This window comes from Anser cygnoides, chromosome 21 (assembly GCF_040182565.1).
Source record: "Anser cygnoides isolate HZ-2024a breed goose chromosome 21, Taihu_goose_T2T_genome, whole genome shotgun sequence".
In the NCBI taxonomy this organism is placed as follows: Eukaryota; Metazoa; Chordata; class Aves; order Anseriformes; family Anatidae; genus Anser; species Anser cygnoides.
The window spans coordinates 8,154,891-8,178,424 of record NC_089893.1 but is presented as its reverse complement, the minus strand read 5'-3'; the positions used below and the strand labels follow the sequence as shown (position 1 = coordinate 8,178,424).

General features: G+C 45.9%; 1 protein-coding gene across 11 annotated transcripts in view; it reads right to left on the bottom strand.

Annotated features, from left to right (window-relative positions):
- Positions 1 to 23,534, bottom strand: part of ARHGAP32 (Rho GTPase activating protein 32) — a 262,161-nt gene that overhangs the window by 147,048 nt on the left and 91,579 nt on the right. For all 11 annotated transcript variants that reach the window (XM_066981261.1, XM_066981262.1, XM_066981264.1 and 8 more), the window contains one exon: positions 14,130 to 14,238. In XM_066981261.1, coding sequence (XP_066837362.1) covers positions 14,130 to 14,238 — 109 coding nt within the window. Of the gene's footprint in view, positions 1 to 14,129; positions 14,239 to 23,534 lie in introns of those variants that run through there.

Below are 23,534 nucleotides of genomic sequence, written 5' to 3'. Positions count from 1 at the left end.
TATCCCTAAAAGGATTAAAATGTACCTGAGCCCAGGAAGCCTGTAACTGGGTCGCTTTTTTGGATGGAAGAAACGTACAGCAATTGATGAAGATACAACATTCATCAAAAAACGTCAGTGGTACAGTGGCAGTGTGACGGAAATACAAGTATTTGCCAAGCTCTCATACAAAAATTCTCTGATGACTCATTTAGTGGATGCAGGTACTTCCTAAGTGACTTCATGCAGGACGTTCGTGTCACTGCAAGCAGCTTTAACACGCTGCAGCTAAGTCTTCCAGAACTGCTTAAGATATTTGGACACATTTAAAGTGAATAAGCACCTGGTTTGTGCGCACAGGTCTGACAACGTCACCTTAAACAAAAATATCTGCCCGTTATACTAAAGCAGTTTTACTGAAGAAGCAAAAAAAAAAGAAAAGAAATACCTTCCAGACGCTACACTTCCCAGCTGACCTTAAGAATTAGCATCCGTGCTATTCACGGTCTGATCAACAGAGCGCAGCACCGGCACATTTAATAACCGCCCGGGGCCTGCACACAGCTGACAGCCAAGGGCAGCCCCTGCTCCCACAGCCAAGGGGGCCGCGTACCCACCTGTGTCCTCGCACGGCATCACGAACTGGGCCCAGCGTGCTGGGATGGATGGCAGCAACCTGAGTGCCAACACAAGGGCGCAAAGGTGGTTTTCAGAATGAGAAAGATGACATTTTTACAATTTTTCTCTATATATTTTTTTGTTTTTATTTTTTAATTAACATCATCACTTAGCTCCTCACCTGGCTGCAAGGATAAATGAAAAACCCTTTCTGCCGTGCCGGAGGGGAGCTGCAGGACTGGCTTCTGTGCAGGCATAGCTCAAGGTCAGAGCTGCTGGAGTAATTAGAGGTAGCACAGAGATTTTAATTTAGCTCTCAGCTTGGGGACTGTAGTGTGTGGAGAAACAGTTACCCTGCTAGGGGTGCCTTTAAAGTCTCCTGGCAAAGGAGGAATGTGATAGAGGAAAGCCAGTGAAGGAATGACAAGTGTTACCAGCAGGGAAACTCTGAATACCGGCTGGGCACATTCTGAATCCCACGTTTAAGAAAGCTGCATTCAATCAAGAAGATACTTTAATGTGTATCATTTTTTTTTTGAGTTTAGGACATTTAATTCCATTTTCCACATTCCCTGTCAATGCTGAATTGTTCTAGCCAGCACTTATTGCATGGCACGGTTAACAGTGAATTCTTCTCTTTCACAAGACCACACAGGATGTGTTTTTTCTGTTCCCAACATTTTCCCTCCAAAGGGGAAAAAATAAGAAAAAACTTTTAAGCATTGCCACGAGCTGGCAAATTAAGGGAAACCTCTCATTCCTGAGCTTGAGCATTACAGTGGAGTTAGTCCAGGGCATCCATTTACCATAGTTTAAAGGATCGGCCTGGATTGAACAAAGCACGAATTCTTAACCATTCATCTACTGGTTTTTCACATGAAGTTTGCTAGCTCACAGATACGTGGGTCCAACCATTCCCAGCCCACACGTGAAACAGCTAATTTGGTAAATGGAATCCACGACACCGAGTAAGCGACTTGGCAGCAGCACCAACCTCCCTGGGCAGGACTATTGCCACTGCGAACAAAACTCACCTCCGCAAAGCAGGCCGATTTTGTGTCACACCAGGGTTTCCCAAGTGGGCCTTAAAAAGAGGCATGGACGGGCACAGACTCTGCGGATGAATGATGTGCACCCCAAGGGCAGTTAGTGCCAGCAAAGCAGCCCTACGCTGGTGTTCTCTTTCATAGCTACTGTTTGTTTCAGAAAATGGCATGCGCCAAGCAAAAATGGATGCACCAAGCAAAAATGAATGGTTAGCCGCTGAGGACAGCATTAGCATGATAACTACCTGCGAGCTGTAAGTTTGGCCTTGACACTCTATAGCGAGCAGCAGTGAGCCCCTTATTACCATTCACAAAGGTTTCAGCCCGGGGAGCTGCAGTGGTACAGTACAGAGCCCCACATAATGGTACGCTGGCTAAGGAATGTACTTTCTTTAAGAACAAAAATCCCACATACAATATGCGTGGGAAAGGCAGCCAGGGTTAGAGTCCTTCTTCTGTACAGCTTACAAAATAAATTTTAGAAGAAAGCCAGAGAAAACAGAACATCCAACGAGCACAATGCTTTGATTCCAGTTCCTTGTTGGCTGAAAAAAAAACCAACCCCCAAATCCCTCACCCCTGCTTGATGCACAATTTCTGCAGTCTATTGTTTCACAGGGGGAGGAAGGATCCTAATCATGGCTTAGTTACACAAGGACCAGTGGGGCCTTGGGTTGTCATGCCAGAATGCAATTTCTCATAGCACAAAAAACTACAGAGATTAAGTCAGGCTGAAAGTAGCAAATGCCACTCTGGTAAGTCCCCTGACCATATTCAGTGATTGTGCAAATAACAAGGCTATGTTACATTATGCTATAGGTATAAATCCGCTTAGGAACCAAAGAACTTTCCCACTGCGGTGGGAGAAAGACTGGGAAGGCAGAAAAAACAGCAGCCTGACATTTAACCCCAATATATCACCGGGTCCATAGAGTTAACGTGAATTTGTGTTTATGCTTGTAAACCAAGCCAACCTGGGCTCAGTTCATAAGAAGAGCTGGTTCCAAGAGCATAAAACACACGCCTGGTATACGATATGTTCATTCTGCAAACCCTTCTAATAACACAGTAACGTGAGGAATGGGTTTATTTGTAGCGTGCCATTTATCCCCTAAGCCAGCCATCAACTTCTGGGCAGCAGAGCAGAAGTCAGTGCGTCAGCCGTGCTCGAGTGCCACCAGGGAAGGTGGCCCTGCTGTGGCCGCTTCTCCGGGGGGGTGAGGGTGCCGAGGGACGATGCTGGCAGACCCCAGGTGACAGTGGGCTCCAGCAAGGCCCCGTGTCACTCGGGGAGGTCAGACTGAGACGTGGCATCGCCTACAAGAGCATTTGCTTCCGATCAGGAAAGCCGGGAAGGTGAGCGGCGATGTCCTGCTCACGGCACCGAGCAGGAATTCAGCAGGAGGTGCTGGTGAGAATCCTCGCCCCCAAGGGTGTCAGACTGCATTCATCAAATTATTAGCTAACAAGGAGGGATTTCTTCCTTCAGGGTCAATGCTTAAGAAAAACACAAGAGGCAGGTATAGGAACACACCCAGAGACCAGAAGCGTGACGAAGCCGGCAGACATCCCTACAGGAGCACACCGCTGGAGCACACTGCTGCCCTTCAGCCTGGGGAACCGACGGCAGCCCCCTCACCACACACAAATACCGGGGAAAAGGTTGTGCCACAAAGCAAGAAGCAACAGTTAACATTTTGGGTTCTGAAACCACGCCGAAGAGCAACTTCAGACGCTTTCAAGCTGAAAGCAGTTGCTGGCAGTACGGGCCGCAGAGCACATCAAGAACACGCAGGCCCTAAAGCTCCCCTTCTTTTACACTGCCCAGAGGAGAAGGCGCACCAGGAGCACCGCCACCGAGGGCAGAGTTTCGTGGTAGCCCGGCTTGAAGAGGCAAAGCCACATTTTTAAACTCCAGCCCCAATCCTTCAGCCCCTGGCTACTCTCTCCCACTTCCTCGCGTTGCAGCAACTATTTTAGTGGTTACAATCCCGAACAATACGGACTAAAAAGCAAGAGGAAAACTAAACTTTGTGGCGGGGGATTATTTTTAAACGAGATTATCGCAGTGATCCCCTTCCCAGCACTTCATCCCAGGAACTCGCTCACCACAACCGTCCCGAGGCGGACCCCCGCAACCTGGCAGGCGGGACCCAAGAGAGGCCTTGGGACTCTCTGAGCCCACTGAGCACCACATCCAGCCCCAAAAGGACACCCTGGAGTTGGTAACTTGCTGCTGCTATGCAGAACCGTGGTGAATTTCAGCCTGCAGCTACACAAGCCAGCCCTGGTGCCGACTGCTGGGAGGCCGCGCACCCTCACACAACCCGGTCACAGCCACAAGCGTCTGGATCCCACAACACCAGCTGAGGAAAATTAACTGAACGAGACACACTCGCTGCTAGGGTGACAAAATCCTGAAAGCCACACTCAATGGAAAAAGCAAGGCCTGCAGCATCTATCACAAACCTTCTTGCAGTGACCTCAAAGCGAAGAAAGCAAGGAACGAGTTCAAAAATCAGGCTAAAGATTACCAATTTTCAGGGAGTAATTCATCGCCGTATAACGAAGAAGGCTGAATCGTAGGGTTGCCCACAGCCTTTAGGAAGAGCAGCCATGTGCTGACAGGTTTTTGTCAGTCTCCTGGAGCTAAGCCGGGGCTGGGGAACGGAGGGGGGCTGCTGAGCGATCTGCTGACAGCAGCTCAAACCTGGTCCGTCTTTTTTCACATTGTGGTAATTGAGAAGCAATGAATACCGACTTAAAAAAACCACAAGTATAAATAAGAAACTCCTTTCCCTTCCTGCATGTTCCGTCTCATTTTAGAGCAGAAAAAAAAACCAGGGAAAAGTGATTGACAGGTAAATAAATTATAAGTTTTATCCCCCTAAATAAGTACTTTTCAAACAAATGTGGCATTTCTTACATTGCAACAACAAAATGTGTAAAAAGAGATCATCTTTGGAATTGGGTGGGAGGAAAAGAGGCGGAGGGTCATGACAGCATAACCCAGCCTTCAGAGCTCACCTCGTGCTTCCTCCCAGCACCGCAATGGGGGATGCACAGACTGATTGCAGGACTAATTACATCGGCATCACCACAGCAACCGGCAGAGCATCACCAGCACGCTGCCACCACAAGACAAGCCGGCCGAGCCCGATCCACCAGAAAATTGGTGATAATTATAAAAGATATGGGGATGTGAAACCACCTGAAACTGAAATTCAATTACCTAAAACCCAGGAAATTCAGGCCGGTCATTCACAGCCCAAGCGAAGCTGGCCTCCATTGCCACGCAGCCGCTACTGACACCACACACGCCACCGAGCACGGCCGTCTACACGGGGCACGATTAGCGGGGGTGCTGGGGCTCCCCAGTGCCTTAGTAAACCCAGACGTAAGTGCTTAACGTGCATTAATGCATTTTATCCCTTCCTACACGTATGCAATTTGGCAGAGGGCTGCTGGGAGCATTCAAAAAATTAGCTAGCACACCCCAGTGCCACCTTTCTCTTCTTCATTGCCATTACCCTCCACGACTAAGAGGAAGTACAGGTGGTAGTGTGTGAATACACGACCCAAATGTTCCACATAGCAAGACTCTATTTACGGATGCGCATTGGATTAACTTTGAAATAAACAGACATGCAAAATGCAGAAGCAGGGTGCATTCAAACTGGTGGACACGGCGACCAGTAAACTTTACTGATCCAACCTTAGCAAATTTTATATCACTCTTTTTTTTTTGCTAACTGCTGCATACACCAAATTTTAAAACAGAAATTTAGAAATTGTGATTTTTTCTCCCAGATCAGCACTGTACTGCAAGACTGTACACACTGTAAACCAGAGTAAACATAACTGGAAACAATTGCTTCTATAGCATCACCAACAAAAATTAAATGATTGCTATAAATTAGTACTTACTGCCAAAAATACAGTATCCATTCTGGTTTAATTGAACTCATTTAATTGGCAAACTCAAATGGAAGCCAACGTGCCAATTAAGTGATTGTCCCAATTCTTAAAGATTCCCAGGGAGCCTCACGCTGGGAGCTAGCCTGTGGAAGGGAAATGGCTCTCCAACCAAGAGGGAGGGAGGGAAAGGACCATATGCAACAAGGGGATACCTTGCCAAAAGCTTCCCAAGGCAAAAAACATTTGATTCATGCAGCAATAATAAGGGAAACGAGTTATGTGAATTGAAAACGAAATGTAGGTTGTTGGTCCGATGCCAGACCAGAACTGTTTGGACCAAAATATTATTACAGCCCGGTGGCCGCTCGGTGTGCTGCACGGAACGTTTGTCTCTGTCGAGGCCTGTGCTGGTGATGGTCCCACGCCGTCTGAAACCCCACTTCTGCCCCATCGTTACCCTGGTACAAAGGGCAGCCTGTGCCCCCACTGCTACGCATGGTGAGCACCGCGATTCACGTCGAAGTGCTGCAGATTATCGGAGTGCTGGGTAGGAGAGGTGCTGCTGCATCAGCACACAGCTAACGTCCGAACCTCAAGGTAACATTTTCCATTACATGCAAGTAACGCAATGACTCCTAAGATGGAGAGCCAGAAGCCAGGTGTTGGAGCATCTAGGTGAGTACGTATCTAAAGCCCAGTCCCAGTGAAATGTCCACGCCATTCAAAAACAAAACAAAAAAAAGAAACAAACAAACAAAAACAAAACAACGGAAAAAGCAGAATTTCACCTTCATATCTGCTGAAACACACCCCTACCCTCAAAAGCTTCAAACTCTTGGCTTTTAAAAAGAGCCTACAGGTTGGCAGAGTTCAACAGCGCTCTTCCTTTTTCCAAAGAAGCCCACAGCATTCACCCCCTGTAAAACAGGATCAGGCTAAGGCAACTGCCTGCACACCAGTGAACAGCTCACAGCCAGATACCCAGCTGTGAAATTCTGGTGCTGGTTCATACGTATACAGAGCACACAAACAGCTGCAAGCCACTGGAATAGAAAATCCCAGATGTCAGCTCTGACATGTCGCAGGGTACCGTATCCATGTATCTCAGTTGCAGAAATGACACCATTTCAGTAAACCACCTTTTTGGAAATCACCATCGCGGACGGTGCCAAACAAGCGGGTTTACCGCACTGCCTTGTTCTTCAGGCTTTTACACAGTTCCTGGAAGTATTCATCTTGGCTTGGTCAGGACTGACATCCTCAGAAACATGCCTGATGTCTTCAATTAAAAGTAAAATAAAACAAAACAAAAATGAAAAGAAACAAACAAAAAAAAGAAACCCTAGCTACTCCTATTCTGCGCGTGTATTCTTGCAGAAGTCACAGACGAGATCTGGGGCAGCACTGGGCTAAGCGCTCTACAAAGAATGAGAAACAAACCCGGCTCTACAGAGAGGGAAATCTTTCTTTACAATCCATTAATCTCTACACACTTTTATAAATTGCATTTAAAATTAGTTTTCTCGTCACTCCTGTCCCAGATTTAAGAGTGATACATTGAGGTCTCATTAAAAAGTACTTGTTACCCTCACAAACCACGGCATGTTTCCTTATCCAGTATCAAACACTGGAAACACTCCAGGCCTCAGAATCCATCTGAACAGATGTAAGAGCTGGGATCATTGCAGGGACTTCATACAGACAGCGCCTAACCCCTGTACCTTTCTAAAACATTTGCAGGCTTCTATTTTTCTCCAAGAAAATTCTACCAGCACAAGGCAAAAAGGATGCTGCGTACCACCTGCCAACCGTCCGTCTGCTTGTTCATTTACTCATTTGCCAAATTCAAGGATTCTCAATGGCTTCTCAATAACCTCACAGCTAACCGTACCTCTAGATCCCAAAAGCGACTGCTTAGAGGTGCACCAGGGCGGAAAGGCTGGCACCCTCAGGGTGAGGAACGCGTGGACACCGTCAGCAGTGATCTACTCGCGAGCGAAGCCCTGCAGACATTGGGGCGGAGGAACGATCACCTGGATCCTGCTCGGGGAACTACAGAGAGAGATCTCCCAGGAAATAAACCTACCACAGCTTTAGGGGCTTTGAAAGCTTCCAGACCTTCTCTGAAAGAAGTGCACACTCTGCAGAAAAAAACAGCCTTGTTCAGAAGCATGTATATAAAAAAGAAATCCCATTTCTAGCTGTGCAGTCAGTACATTCACCTTATCTCACAGGTCTGCCGGCCAGCTTCAGGCAGCTTCAGGCGGTATCTTCCTGGGACAGCGCGGTTTTAAAAGGGTGCGTGAATAACGAGTCTTATATTTAAAACATTTTATATTTATTTTCACTCCTGTAATCCTGCTTCCCCACAAAATTTAGACGAAAGGCAATGGGATCGAGGGTGCGTGCACGGCTGTGAGCACAGAGGGCTGCCGAGGGGCGAGGCTGGAGCAGATTGTGCCAAGCGCTGCAACCTCCAGGATCATAAAGAGATGCTGAGAGGAAGTCAGATGGTCAGCAACATAAGGGAAACGCAATATTAAGTAAAAATACCAAAATATGCTAAAGTTAATGACAGGCTGAGGACAGCTGTTTTGTAGGTTTGTGTGAGAAACCTTATCTAAAGTTTTTTTCACAACTTCATTTCTCCTAGCATAGAAACAGCACTTTTCAGTGCCCGACAAGGAAAGATGCTCCTTTCCTCGACAGTAACATAACTGGCTCAGAGAAACATTAGAAAATCCATATGCTGCAATATTACTTGGCTCAAATACGGCTTTTCATCCCTACAGCTCACAAGCATTTTACAAAGTCACTGTCATCGACTGCGTTTTCCAAACTGAGAAAACCGGCGTGTGTGAAGGTTACGCGGCAGGCCAGCAGCGCGGTGGGACTTGGAGGCTGAGACATGAGAGAAACAGCGGGGCTAATATTAATAAATTAATAAATGGGGGTTGACACAAAATACAGCAGTCCTTGAGGAGTGGTCAAGCAGCTGTCTTATTATTTAACTCCTACAAAGTCTGTCTGCCCAGTGTTGCATCTCAGTCTGGTTCTCACATTTTACAGCATGGGATTTCGTTAACTACTATGAAGTTTCGAGAACCACCAAAAGTACCCAGACAAACCAAATCTTCAACAGAAAATCACTTGCCTTTCTGCAAAACCACAAACAAGAAAAACAGATGAAAGTACAGATGATAAACATAGAAAAAACAATCGAAGAAGTACAAAGGACTGAAGCTACTCAGGTGCCCAGAATTAACTGACAATGACAGAACTATTAAAAACAGAGTTTCTGTCCTACCTAATATTCATGTTATGGGAGGACGTTCGACCTCTATATATTTAGAAAGACCTTTAGTTTACTTCTTGTTAAAAAGTGGCTTTGGAAACAAAGCACTTATATAAATTAATAATAAGCACTTCCAAGCATATTGCAGATAAAAGGGGGGAGAGGGAGGGCAGGGACGACTTGGGTATGTTCATCTAACCGTGAATGCATAAATCACCTTTTCCCAAAGTACAAAACCATGTACAAAGGCAAAGTTCAGGAGAGAAATGAATGAGCCTCACGGGTCTGTCTGTCGCGTCAGACGTTTCCAGGCTCTATTGCTGCTGGTCTCAGCACTACTCACCTGGCAGAATATGAAAGTCACCGCACGCGACAAAGCCTTGCACCCGGTTGGGTCTCCAGCTGTCTACAAGGGGAAGCAATGGAGACCAGAGAACAACACAGCCACGTCCAACTTCCCCAAGCCTTTACAGCCTCCGTTACCCAGAGCAAGCAACGAGAAAACCCGAAGTGTGCAACTTAAGCAACTACCAACCAGAAATGAAGTTTGTTGCGCAACTCTGAGAAACTCACACAGCATGTGAGCAGCCTACTATGGGAAAAGACCAAACCTGAGGCTGCCAAGAATGCACAATGAAGAACGAGAGTAAGGAGAGAAGTTTCAGCATTAACAGGGTCAGGAGAAAGACAAATATAGTAGATGCACCGCTTAAACAAAAGGCAGAGCATGACAGTGTTGAACCCCCTAGAATGAGAGCATCCTGTCAATATTAGCTTCTGACTGGACACAAGGCAGATGATGAAAATGGAAATTTGATTCATTTAACACAGTAAACATGAGCTAGCGAGGGTTTTTTACCCATCTGAAATATATTCAGAGGACCACAAAGTAAAAGGAACACTGTAAGCACAAATCCTAAGTACAAGTACCTTTATTACCTAGCCCTATGCCTCACCGTACCAAATCACTGTGCAGCAAATCTCAGACCTGAATTTTCTTGTTTATCCTCCTCTAAATCTCTTTTATGCAGGTACCTGGACTGTTAAATTTTTATATTGCTGGCATAGAGCTGTGCAACAGGACATGTTCTAAAAAATGAATCAATGGTTAGCAGAATGAAAGGAACAGCCTCTTGTTCCAGCACAATGCAATGGCCCCAGCCCTTCTGGCTGGGTTGAACAGCTTCTCTTCAGGACAAAGACCTCCCCTGACAGAACATCCTGCAAAAGCAGGGCCATAGCAATACCTTCCCTAACATCTTATGAAATAATACACTACACACACCCACACACCCCCACACACCCTTTAACAGTCATTTGCTTTTTGTATGGACTCCGTTTATTGAAATTCTTTTCTTTTTTTTTTAACGCAAATATTTAGTTTGACTTTCCTATGCTCAGAATTTGTGCTAACAGCTATTGAAAATGCACAGAGCTCAACTGGAAACATGAAGGGAACGTTCTTCCCTTGTCACTATGAGAACATGGAGTTTTCTAACTTCTTCACTGCTGGCAGCTGGTGCTTTTGCTAGATGGTCCGTAAAGCCACTCTTCTTCTTCCCCTATAATGAAAGTGCCCACCAGAAGGAAAAAAAGTAGAGGGTACATATCTTGTTTCCCACTGTTGTTTTTTTGTTTGTTTGTTTGTTTTTTCCCCCAAATGCAGATAAATACATGTACACAGAAAGAGAATTTAGTGCAACACTCCCAGGTGATTTGCAACCACATTCTACTATTTTCTCAGCGACAGGTACTTACTGCCTCACAGTTTTATTGTCTTAATGATCACCCCAGTCAATAAAACTACTAAAAAATGTTAATCTGTACCTCTTAACAAAAACAAGCAAAAAAAAACCCATAACCAACAAAAAAAAAAACAACAACACAAAACATCCAACCAAAGGGATTTTTTTTTCAAGAATCTCCCCCTTACCAATAATGCTACAAGAGTAAATTGTGTATGAGTAGGGGGCGGAGGGGGGCAGGCTGGGCTAACCCTTTGTCATAGCTGCAAGCAGGCATTTTATAACATTAAAAGAAATTCTCATTTGTTTGCCAGACACAAATGCAACCTTGCAAGACCGCAATGACCATTTTCTAATAATTACTGAGCTCTCAGTGAACGAAAGTGAGACTAAATTTCCATCTTAATTTAAAAAAAAAATACCCCAATGCAAATATAGTAGCACAAGTTCTCCAGGACTGCAGTGTTGAAGAGGAACAGGAAAACATTTGGAATGCCACCTCCTCCGCGAACAACTCTTCCTGTCAGAAATTGAAGTTACCTAACCGCCAGCAGCCAACGGGGAGTTTGCCAGAGACCGAAATTACGCTCAGCTCCTCAGCTCAGCTCTCCACGAGCTGTACCCAGCGATCCTCGTGGGTGCCTTCCAGCTCAGGGTGTTCTGACCCCAGCAGAGCTGTGCGTTTCCCCAGGATGCCTGCTGCAGCAAGGTTGGCTCTGCAGCCGCCCTCCTCAGCAGGCTGGCGCTGACGGCAGTTGCAGGGTCTTGCAGAAAGTTGCAGGAGCAGCGCACGACCTGTGTGTGCACCCGTCCAACAGTCAGCGGGCACAGGAGTTTCTATGCGTTGTGCACCTACGGGGGTTGAACACCCAACAGTGTACGTGAGGACAGCAGTCCTGATGAGAAGAGGGAAAGCATCGAGCCGGAGCAGGTGAACCTGTCCTCCATTATAAACCATCAGTAGGAAAACAAAAAACAAACAAAAAAACCCACACGAACAAACACCAGAATAAATGAGGTATGCCAGCTAACTTGTGTTACAGGTGGAGACTGAATTGGAGAGCCACACTCCTGAGACACACCTCGAGGTTACAGACACCACGGTGTCAAGCAGTGATCCGCACAGGAGTCCTGGCTTTAGGGCGCTGAGGAGCACCATGCTCTGAGGCTGGTGCCTGAATAACGCTGATCAGAACAGACAGGGCTCCCGAACAGGCGGCACCAACGGGAACTGCTGGCCGAGGCAGAGGGAAGGAAAAAATATCTGCATATAGAGGAAAAAGATACCTAGGAGGTGACAATTGCAAGAAGTCTAAATTAGCTATGGATAAGGACAGAGTCAAGCAGAACAACAAGCGGAGAAAATATCAGCAGAGAAAAACACTAGTGAGGCCTGAGTTCTCTTTTTGTTTGTTTTTGTTTTTTTGGTCTAAAAATAAAGTTTGAAACAAAATGTTTTAATTGTATTACATGGGGTTTAAAACAGTAAAACACAGAACTGAACTTTGTTGTCTCATTTACAATTAAAATAAATGCCAGGCTTGTAAGGAGGGTACACATTTCCTGAATGCTGTGTAATGAACATTTAACCCCACATCTATTTTACGTGACCAGCCAAATATTAATGGTGATTTAAACTTTAAATAATCCATCCAGAAGAACACTCTTGTTTCAGTGGGTTTTGAATGTCCTGCTTGCTTCCTTCGTCTTCTTGTTCTCCTGTGGCTTCATGAATAGCATTGATTCACTTGAACCACATCCTTGGAAGGTTTGTTCAGCCGCTGAAGGAAAGTGAGGTTGAAACGCGTGCTCTCTCACTGTCGGGCACTGTGTAAGCTCAGGGTACCTCGCATCCTTCCTTTCAAAGGTTATTCGGAAAGGTGGTGCTACAGAAAGCGCAAGTGCATATGTGACAAGGTCAACGCTCCTAGACGAAGAAAAACTTGCTACTCAGATCTTCTACAGGAGTATGGGCCTTATGTTACCGCCTGAAATTTCTAAGACAACCTAAAGGAATGTGTCTGCTGCTACGTTTCAAGATAAGCAAGATGGAATTACTGTCCTTTGTTTCACTGTACTGTTAACATTAAACCACGACAAAACAACTTACACTTCCAAATTAAATGTTGCTGGTAATAACAATAGTCATTAAGATGCATTAAGGACTACAGAATGTCATCACAGGTCTGTATGAAAGTCCTAGGGACACCGGCCACGTACAGTAACAGGGCAGTGAAACAACCCAAATGTTTTTCATCAGCCCTGCAATTCCAAAGGGATAAGGAACACACATCAAATATTTACTGACCAACAGTGAAAATTCTTTCTCCCCCCATATCCTCCCCAGAAGTTGGGGTTTTATCCACAAAGGCCTCTGATCTCACCCCCAGTAACCAAGCTTCGAAGCGAGCCAGGCAGCCCAGCACCTGGGCTTCTCTGCAGCCGCCAGCCCCACAGCTCGGATGGCCGCGGCCGTGCTGCAGTGCAGCGGAGCCCAGCCCATCTCTCACGCTGCTGCTGCACTGCTGGGAGCAGCGAACATATGGCTTTTCCAGGCTGATGCCCTGCCACTGCCACATGATCTGGTGCAAGGGAAAACCTGTCACTGGTCTCCCATCTCAGTAAGTAATTTTAGCCGTGCAGCTGGACTGCCCCCACGAGAGCAGCGACCCCACCCTGAAATATTCAGACCTTCTCCCTGTCCGAGGTCAGTCGCAGAATGCAATTTCCTCATCAGCTTAGTATGCTAATGAGGCAATTAAAAAAATCTGAGAATAACAAGCAAGATATAAATTCCAGATGCTCCTATACCAAAACAAGGTAGGTCAAGCTTCTGCGAGGTAAGATAACTTCACAAAACCACCTTATTTGACCACTAAGAAAATAACAACCGACAGTCCAAGCGCAGGAAATTCTAGAGGATTTGGGAAAAGTGGAACTGCAGGTACTCTGCTCATTCATTTAAAAAGAAAACAAATCAGGGTGATACAGTTGTCTGGGGCCCACTGCCACTTGTGCCGTTTTGATTAGGCATGAGAACCCCACTGCTGTGGCTGCTTTTCTGCAATTCCTTTCCATGTGATGGCAGGTAAGCTTTCAGGCTGACATTTTATTTCTGTAGACTTAGCCAGCGTTTTGCTAAAACCATATTTTTCCACAATGATGCATGCTTCAAAGAGCATGTTCTTACAAGAAGTTCCCTTCATGCTCAAAAATCTTACTGAAAAAGAGGTTAATGCAGACTGAAAATCGTTGTGACATTATGGACCTTTTAATTGGTTACTAGACCTGCTTTGGGGCACATACTAATAGGGCAGAAGCGTTATGCATGCTCCTTCTCTCTCTCCTTGACAAAGTGCCAGAGGAAGGGAAGTATTTTGGTCTTCTTGAAACTACTGTGCAATCCATTTAAAAATTTGAAATTCAGGGAGTAAGAATCAAAGCAGAACTAGTAAATACAAGAGCCAGCAGGGTAGGTTATTCAGAACCGAAAATAATGCACACAGAAAACGCAGCAAGGTGTTTTACCATAGCGCTGAGAGTCTCCTCCCAGTCCGGCCTCTCCCGGGGATGGATGCTTCTCTGAAGCTCTGGCACAAAGTCATCTTCTTCTGTATGTACAGAGGACTTCATCATTCTGAAAAGGAGGACAGAGAGGTTTGATAGTTGGTGAAAATTGCTCATTAATCTTACATAAGGTCTGCTCTGGTACTCAGTTCAGTTATGTTGCTTATATGACAATATAAATGCTTTTATAAAACCAGAAACCTTGCAGACTTCTCAAGTTTCTCTTACTTCCTTTTTATACAAAGGAGATAAGAGTATAAATCTGGTGAAGAGATATCTGCACTTCCCAGCCAATCAACATATAATTTTGTTTAATCACTGCACGATTCACAAATCTTCAAACACTGAAAAACACCGAGGAGTAATCTTCAGTCCCTTTCAACAAACTGCTTATACCGCCCAGGCAAACTCCGTTAGCCTAGTCAGAAATACACACACTTGATTTCTTAGTTGTCGCTGGATGGTTTGGCCTGAAACAGAGCCTGCTGTTCCCGTATCTTAGCCTGAATGCGTGACCCAAGCCTGAGCCAGCAGCTCTCGTCCTTCTTACTGATCCCATCTGCAAGGGCGAGCGCCTTCAGCTGCCCCAGCTCTGCAGGGATGGGCTCAAATCAATCTCATCTGATCAAGGTAAACTTTTCTCCAGATAAGGAGCTGTATATTGAACACCCTGTGAAGTGTATTTCAAGCCTGTAAAGAGATCAGAGGCTAAAAATTAAAATTCAGAAAGTATCCATAAAAGCTTCTCTGCTTATCCTTACGGCAACTCTGCTGTTACAGCCGAGAGCCATTTTATATTGCTTTTCAGGCCACACAAACGTGCCTTTGTGGGGAAAACAGCACAGACCTGACGTACCAAAGGCCTATGGAAGGCCTAGTGGTATCTGTCGTGGTTTCATTACAAGATTCAAGCAGCTTTTTACTTTATTAGTAGACCATTTATTTATTCAGAGTAACCACGTCGACACTCAGCACTACGCATACATGGATGGGAAAGCAGGGCTGGTTCAGCTAATCAGCACATGCTGATTTATGCACCATTTGACTAAAACAAGCGTGGTGAAAGCCTTGTAAGGAATTTCCTTTGCTTTAGACAAAAATCTGGAGTTCTGCAACTCCTAAACGCGGTGTGCCGCCAGGACAGAAGTGGCAGGGCCAAGGCGCTCGGCTCCCCTTTGCGCTGCGCCGCGCAAACGAAGCAATTACCGCTGACGGTAATAGGAGGGCTGAGTTACGAAGTTATAATCCGTATAACTTGGCACCTAGCTTTGTGAGCACGTTTCTGCTCTGACAGAAAACACACCCAGGGAATATGGGCCGCAAAGCCAGCGGTCTCAGGCTGACGCTGCTGGGCCCCACGTGCCCTTCGCACCATGAGCATCTCCCACTGACAGCAGGGCGCCCCAATGAGATACGAAACGAGTACGCCTAAGTGCTGAAAGTGTACACGCACGAAAAGAAAATGTACACGAAGGTGCCGTGATTCAGGACGTAGAGGTGCAATGCCGGCTCAGATGGAGACTTGCACCTTTACAACCCACCTCTTGAAAAGAATTCAATTTTTGTGAACGTGAAGACGTGCTGCTTCCAGAGCCCAGCTCTTTCACCTCTCCTTTGCATAGCAAGAGTGAGACTTGGCGTGTTTCTCGCAGCCCCAGCTCCAGCACGAGACGTTTGCCACGTATTTTAACTGGAAGTTGAAACCTGCTGGTTGCCGAGAAAAGTTTTGGAAACCAGATTGTGCAACCCAGAAACAAGAGATAAGCTAAAAAATCCTATTTTTTTTGTATCAACATCGTGATTTTGAAACAGGCACAGGAAGGCTTCCCCCAGGATCTCTGGATGTTGGGGTTTGGCAACACTGCAACTGTGCCAAAAGAATCTAAGCACGTCGTCCCACAGCAGCTTGAGTCCAAAGCCGTCAGACAGCGCGATGGGATGAAAAGCGGGGGCACATGATTAAGACCCACCTTTCTAGACCACCATTAAAACAAACAGCCTACAAAATGCCTGCTTTCTCAGCTTAAAGACTTGAAAATAATGGAACTGAATTTACATCTTTATGGTCGCTTTGGATTACAAATCAGTTTACTACATGCTCCTCAGGCTTATGCCAATTCCTCCTAGATTTCTCATCAGAAATCTAGTTTCTTAATAGCATTTCCCACCAAAGAAAACGCTTTCCTTCTGACAAACAAATTTTCTGAATTTCTGACGTGTTGCCAGAACACAGGGCTGCCCAAAGACACCACGCAAGTAACACAAGAAACCTGACCGGGCTCCCCTCGACACTCCCGACCCTTACTGACAGAAGAATCCACGACGGGAAGGAGCCGAAGGAGGCACCGAAACAGGTCTCAGCTCCACGCTTTCACCCTGCGAGGGACGTACTCACGCGCTGACTGCCACGTGTGGCTAGTCAATAACCGGAGGAGCACGGGGGCGACCTTTGAGACCGAAGGCGTGTTACCGTACGGACGGCCGTGTGCTTCCAGCAGCAATTCATCCCGCGGTCGTTCCAGGTGGGCAGAAGGGAACAAGCTCTCCTGGGAGACTGGGGACCCGCAGGAGACCCGGCTCCCCCCGTAACAAGAAGCACAACCCTGCCGGGCCGGGTGGCTTCAACGTAAGGCACGCAGGGCTCTACAGAACGTTTATCATGCAGAAGCTACAAATCAGGAGGGCAGAGATCAGCAATTAAGATTTTAAAACACGTGAACACAAACACGACGCATGTACTGCACAGGCTCTGTGCTTAGGCCGGCTTACGCTGAATTTGCTGGGAAGTGTGAACATGGTGTCAAGATGAGAACGCGTTTAGTATACAGCTGAATTCCTGTAATATAATGCGTAACGCTCTCTTGCAGGCTTTCCCCTGCCATAGAAATAGAAATTTCTTCAAGATAGTAAAATACAAAAAATAAAAAAGCGTCTAAGTGTTTGCCGATTTCCCTGCACACACAAAGCATCTCTTGTATGATTTCTTTTTACTAATAAATACGTAACAGCTTCAAAACGGAGAAAAACACCTTACCGAAAGGATAGACAAGACTAGACCAGCATATTTCAGCTGGGAGGGAGCTAAAAAGCAGAGCCCAAGTGCCTGACCGCGTGGGGCTGCCCAGAAGTTCAGGCACCCTACTGAGAGCGTCCTCCAGCTGCCTCTTGACTGGGGCACCAGGCACCTCACCGGGAAGCCTGTGCCAGTGTTTGGCCACCCTCACAGCAAAGAAACTTCCCCTAATGCCTGGTCTGAGCCTTCCCAGGCACAGCTCTGTGCTGATCCACGCAATCCATCGGCAGCCAGCGGCAGAGGCTGGTGCCTCCCTCTCTGCTCCCAGCCTCAGGAAGCTGCAGAGAGCAGCGAGGTCACCTCTCGGCCTCCTTCTCTCCAGGAGACAACCCAGGCGTCCTGGGGTCCCTGCCCTCACAGTGGAGAACCAGGGATGTCAGAGCCCCGAGCCCTTTTCCCGACTGCAGGCACCGAAGGATCACCAAAGATGCGGAGCCGCGCAGCTCTTCCCAGCAGCCAGACGCTGCTCTTTGCCCTGCCCCCCCCCCCCGACGTACTTGGAAAATTATAGATACGGACACTCGTACGCACGTTTTTATAGACACATATGCATTTTGTGTATCTGACATTATTTTAATTTACAGGGGAAATAAATAGCGCTGCATGCGTGTATCTGAGTCACCACCCGCGTCGGGCTGCACCAGGACTAATTACCTTGTTTCTGGATTCTTTTCCATGGGAGGGTAGAAACCCCCGAGTCCCACTAGCACCTACACTGACGCATATTTTATAAACATTAATGGGCAAAAAATTAAAGAACCTGCTCTGCTCCGCAAGGCCTACATTTGGCTATTTCAGGGCAGCTGCAAACGACTAAAAATTCACCACAAAATGTAATGCGAGCCCTAACAACACAAATACAGTTTTATTTCGAGTGCCATTTCTTCACGTGTTTAGCCGCTCTGAATGCCCTTCAAACGAACTCTGACACCAGGATATTAATAAAGTTCTGGCTGTACAGAGGCCATTAAGCAATCGCTCTTCAGATGAATGAATCCCTCTTCATTGTAAATTGAGAATCAAATGTACTGGAACAAATGTTTACAGGACGTTGCACAAAAGGCACGGCCCGCATTCACACCCACCCGTTGAAGTTCTCCCGTAGGTCAAGTTTATGAATTTCAAGTCAGAGCTCGTACATTTGTACACGGTACGGCCGTATCAAGGAAGCATCCAATGCCCTTTCTCATGCTCTCAAACCTAATTTGTTGGTTCCACTACTTGTGGCACTTCCGTACCTGCCTACGAGGAACTGAGACACCTGGTACCGACCTCCCGGCCGCGAGGTGCCGAGCACCGGGTCCTGCTGGGGAGCAGCGCCCCACGGGGCAGGGAGCACTGGAAAAACAGGTGGGCATGGGTGCTCCGTAGGAAAAGTAACACTCAGACAGGCGTCCATAAAATCGAGTCACTCTGTGCGTATAATATTGTAAGCATCACTACTTCCACTAGGCTTGCCTTATGAATATGAAGGAGTCCCACATCCTCAAGCACCACGTGTTTGCACACTTGTTTTTGTGCAAGAGATAAAGAACCACAAAAAGCGGGTTTCTGAAAGAACTTAGATTAAACCGGGGAGGAGAAAGGGACAGAAACTTCGACACCTGGTGGGGCTCCTACGAGGATTTTTGTCCCCGTTACTCAGGTTCTTCACCACGCGCCACGTCCCACTGCCAGCCCTCGGCGGTGGCAGTAATGGGGCTGCCGTGGGCTCGGCTGTCATCGGGATGCTGGTGCCGCGCAGACCAACAGCTCTCCTCTGGGTGCTGACAAATCGCTCCCACGGATGCCTGACGGTTTGAAAGCCACGTGTAGCACGGAGGCATGAAGCACTCTAAATGCCAGGCTCCTCATATCAGGCAGTTAATTGTCTGCTTGACAGACACTCATTTCGGCCCCGCTATATATTTTTTAAATTAAATGCCAAGCCTGGTCTTTAGGTTGTGCTCCCCCAACGGGACAACAGGCATTTCAGCTTTCCCTGCCGCTTCTCCCTCAAGTGACTTTTCTTCCTGACCTCAATTTAGGAGGTGAGAGCAGATGATGACTGATTTATTACTTTATTTATTATTTATATAGCACTGTTGTTGTGCCTGGAGATTTCTCAGCCAACGGAGAAGCACAGCTCTGCCCTATGGAAGTGATGATTCAAGAGGATTTAGAGATCCACAGGAAGCGATGTTTTCTGAGATATAAATTCTACCCAAAAAGCCAAATTTAAATAAGGTTTTTGCTGACACAAAACTATACTGAAAATTAATGAGCTTTAAACACTATCTGATAAAAATAGGTATTTACGCCACTCAAATAATTTGCATAAAAAGCCCAAATAAGATAGGCTTTATAGGGGTGCTAATAACGCTCTGCGGATTAATCTTCGTGATGCTTGCAGGCAACTGTACATCCCCGCGGCTCGTCCTCCTTGCTCCTGGCAGCCATCCTCGTCTCCAGTAAGCTCCTCAGCTCTGACACCGCCGCCGGGTGCTGCTCGGGAAAGGGGAGAGAAGCAGACACAGACGGCAGGGAGCAACCGAAACGGGATCGCGATGCACCCCTGCACGTCCAAGGGTCAGCAGCAGCAACCAGCACGTGTGGGCACCGCCACAAGAATTCGCCAGCTGTTCTGTAGACAAATGAGATTTGGGTTTACTTCAGGCTTCAAGAATTCAGTGCAGGTGAGCTGCAGCGCAAAAATCCTCAGCCCAGTGCTGAGCGTGTTAACCCTTCAAGGCTTAGCATAACAGCCTGGATGCAGCATCCCTGGCTCTCCCAGTGCCACCCAGTAGCTTTCAGGCTTCGATCCCCTAACGCCCAGTCACAGCACGGAAGGGAATGACAACAGCGAGTCAGTGGAAAGATACCTTGAGAACCTCTGCCTAAGGGCTTAAAAATAACTTGATCAAGACCGGGAGTCATAATGCTACTATATATATATATATTTATATATATATGTATATATATATGATATTTTATATTTTTATTATATGTTTTATTTATTATCACCATGAGGAAAAGCAGAAAAACTAGGAAACAAGAACCAAGACCTGACCTACAGCATATAAACACTGGGGCAAGAAGTTGGAACACAGAGAAAAACTTTGGTATGTCTTTATTTCTGGCCTCAAACTTATACCACAAAGAAAGATATGTACTAACATCCAAGAGATGGGCAAAAAGCAAACAAACAAACAAACAGAAAACGCACACCCTCTGCCAACCCAATTTTCCAAGCAAACTCTGTATCCATGAAATTAAAACTAATACAGTGGAAAGGAAGAAAATAATCATGCAATATGGAAAGTAGTGATAGCTCAAGAGCCCCAGGGACAATGAAACGAGAGATGGGAATTGAAGGCTGACAGCGCTGACCTGAAGAGAATTTAATTTCCCATGTTTTAAATCAGCATTGTCAACACCTTGCTGATTACATTACGTCTATCTGCATTATACAAAATAAAATTTCTGAAGTGTGTCTCGAGGTTCACACGGAGTGAAGACAGAAAAAATCTACAAGGTCAGCTGAAAACACACCTCATAAATAAACAAATGGGACTGTATGTAATTCTTGACCACAAAATGAAAACCTGGCATAACTGTATCGTTTACTGGGATTGATTCTACAAAGTTGAAAGCTACAACTGGCACTTCTGAGGGAAGTTCATCACTGGGAACTCAAAGTTCATTTGGTTGGGAAGGCACTGGGTAAGAAAAACTAACAGAAAACCAGGATATTACAATAGAAGGATGTTTTCAAAATCCCATGCTATCATTCAAATATTAGGCAGCAGAAACCAAAGCCGGTTTCTCTGAACTACTCGGTGTACTTACTAGCTGTGCTAATAAAGACGCCCCTGTTGCCTAGCTCTAAACGTTCAGGTCAGTGGCTTTCAGCTTGTGATCTGCAGGAGTCTGAGAACAGTCAGTGCAGGTGAGCAGAAGTTGACTAAGAAAAACTCGTTCGATTGTGCTGTGAAACTAGTGAGTAAATACGGACCCTTCCAGGAATGGCTGCTTTGCAGGAAAATGTGTGCACGTGCCCAAATAAAGAAGGCTGGAAATCACCCAGCTATGCGAGAGCAGGTCTGAACAGGAGCGGTGCTATTACAAAGACAGAGTAATCCAATTCAAAAAAGACGGAGTAATTCAATTGCAATTTTTTTTCAAAAACAAAATCACATAAACCACACGTAGAGAGATCATTTTAAAATACTTTACAGTAGCAGAATTTCTAGCTTTTCCAATTCACAGATTGCAAATTCAGACTGGCCAAACCGTACCTACACTCAGGGAAGCTGAGCTAGAAACGATCAGTGTACTTACTATGCTGGAGTTGAATGAAGTGCATGATCACTAACACTTGTTATAACACTTGTTACTCAGCTCCTTATATAAAAGGGAATTTAGAAGGCCACAATTCAAGAATATTTTTAGTTTTGGAGTTTCTGTTCCTACCTTTTTTTTTTTTGAGAAGAAAAATCACTTTCTCACTTGGTGTGCACTACCACCTGTTGAATTAGATTCTCAGCTGTCTGGCAGAAGAGAAATCACTTGCTCTGAAGAAAAAAAATAAACCTTTTTTTTGCAATAACCTTCAAGAATATACATATTTTTTTAAAAATGAAATAATGGCTGTTTTAAACCAATATCTTCAGCATTGTCTGATTAATTTTTAAAAAAGCAAGACCGGACACATTAGCTTTTCCACCGTTGATATATCTCTGCAGCGTGAAGCAGAGGAGGCCAGCAGTTGGCCAGCATATAACAAACAAGCTGGTTTCCTGCCCTGCTTTAGCCCTCTGGACGCGCTTTTAATACAAGCTCCAAGAGAGTCAGCCAGTTAAGCTCTCTTTGTGCGAGGATTTAAATGAGTTTTCAGACTTCAAAATATCTGCCTTGTTCATTAATTTGCATGGGCATTTAAACCACAGTTTCTGAGCTGCCAAAGAAACGACCCAGATCAGATCGCCTGGAATCTAAAACCTGTGGGCAAAGGGGCAAGCCTGGGTAGGACAGCTCCCAGCTTAGCAAAAGGACATCTTCAGGTACAGCAGGCAGCCTGCCTTGTCTCTGAAGGTCTTCCTAATTTACTCAGCAACCCTGAAACAACACATGTGCACACACACAGATGCTGTGCTTTACTTGACGCCCCCAGGGCCCCGCACACATTGTCGCCCACACCCCCAGGGGCTGGCAAGGTGACCGAGGTGGAGGAGCCAGCCACGATGGCTCTCCCGGCAGGACCTTGGCATCCTCCCTTAGGGTGCACGTGTCAAATAGCTGGCCACTGCAGAGATGCTTTTAACATCCATCGAGGCACAAGGAGAGATGTTGGGACCGGAGAAGCCAACGCCACACTATAAACCAAAACCTGGTACTGTCGTGTTTTTTTTCCTGAAAACAAAAGATACTTCTGTAGGCATGCTGTAAGATCAACCCTAAACCACCTTCAGTAAATCTCTAAATTTCAAAGCAAAAAATAGCAAGTGAGGGTCAGCAGGCCCACCTTCCCTTCTTTCTGCTCTTCTGCCGTCCTATTTCTTGGCAGCTTCGTTCACTGCTTCCTGGCTCACCTGCTTGTGTGTCAGGTCCCAGCTCAGCAGCACCCACCTCAAGGCACCAGGTAAGAGCAGAGACATGGACTTTGTGCTCTGGAAGGGACTGGAATGTGCACCTAAGAACTCTGTTGAATTGGGCTTTAATAATTTGCATTCAGGTTTTGCATAACTGGAATTTCTTTAAGCACTGTATGAAAAGAGCAAGTTCTTGGGATGTTCAGCTTCTACCTGCTTTAAGCGACGGTCTTAGTTATTAAAAAGCTTTATAAAAATAATCACAGAATCCTCATGCTTTTGCATGCATATATTACTGAACAAACCCACTCTTTTCTTTGGCAACGCATAAAAGACATTGTTTTAGTAGGTGCTTGGCATTTTCTTTCAGAAGAACACAGAGATAGTCAACGAAAAAAATCCTTAAGAATAGCTTTCTCTTATCACTTTTGCTCAGTGTAAGAAAAGGAATTGGGAAATCACCAAGCTCTGGCTTGGCTTCCTTTTGTTCAATTCAGGAACAAATATAAAGATATTAAAGAAAACTGTCTCTAGGGAAAAGAAGTACTAACCTCTCATTTACAATTAATAAATCCCTAAAAGCAGCTCTAAAGTTTCAGCACAGAAGAGAGATGGGAAAGGATGGCTGCTCCTGCCGTTCCTGCTGCTCTGAGACGTCTGAACGTGAGTGCTGCCAACAAAAAACCGCTGGGTGCAGTGGCAGCAGGATGCTCTGCTTTGCTT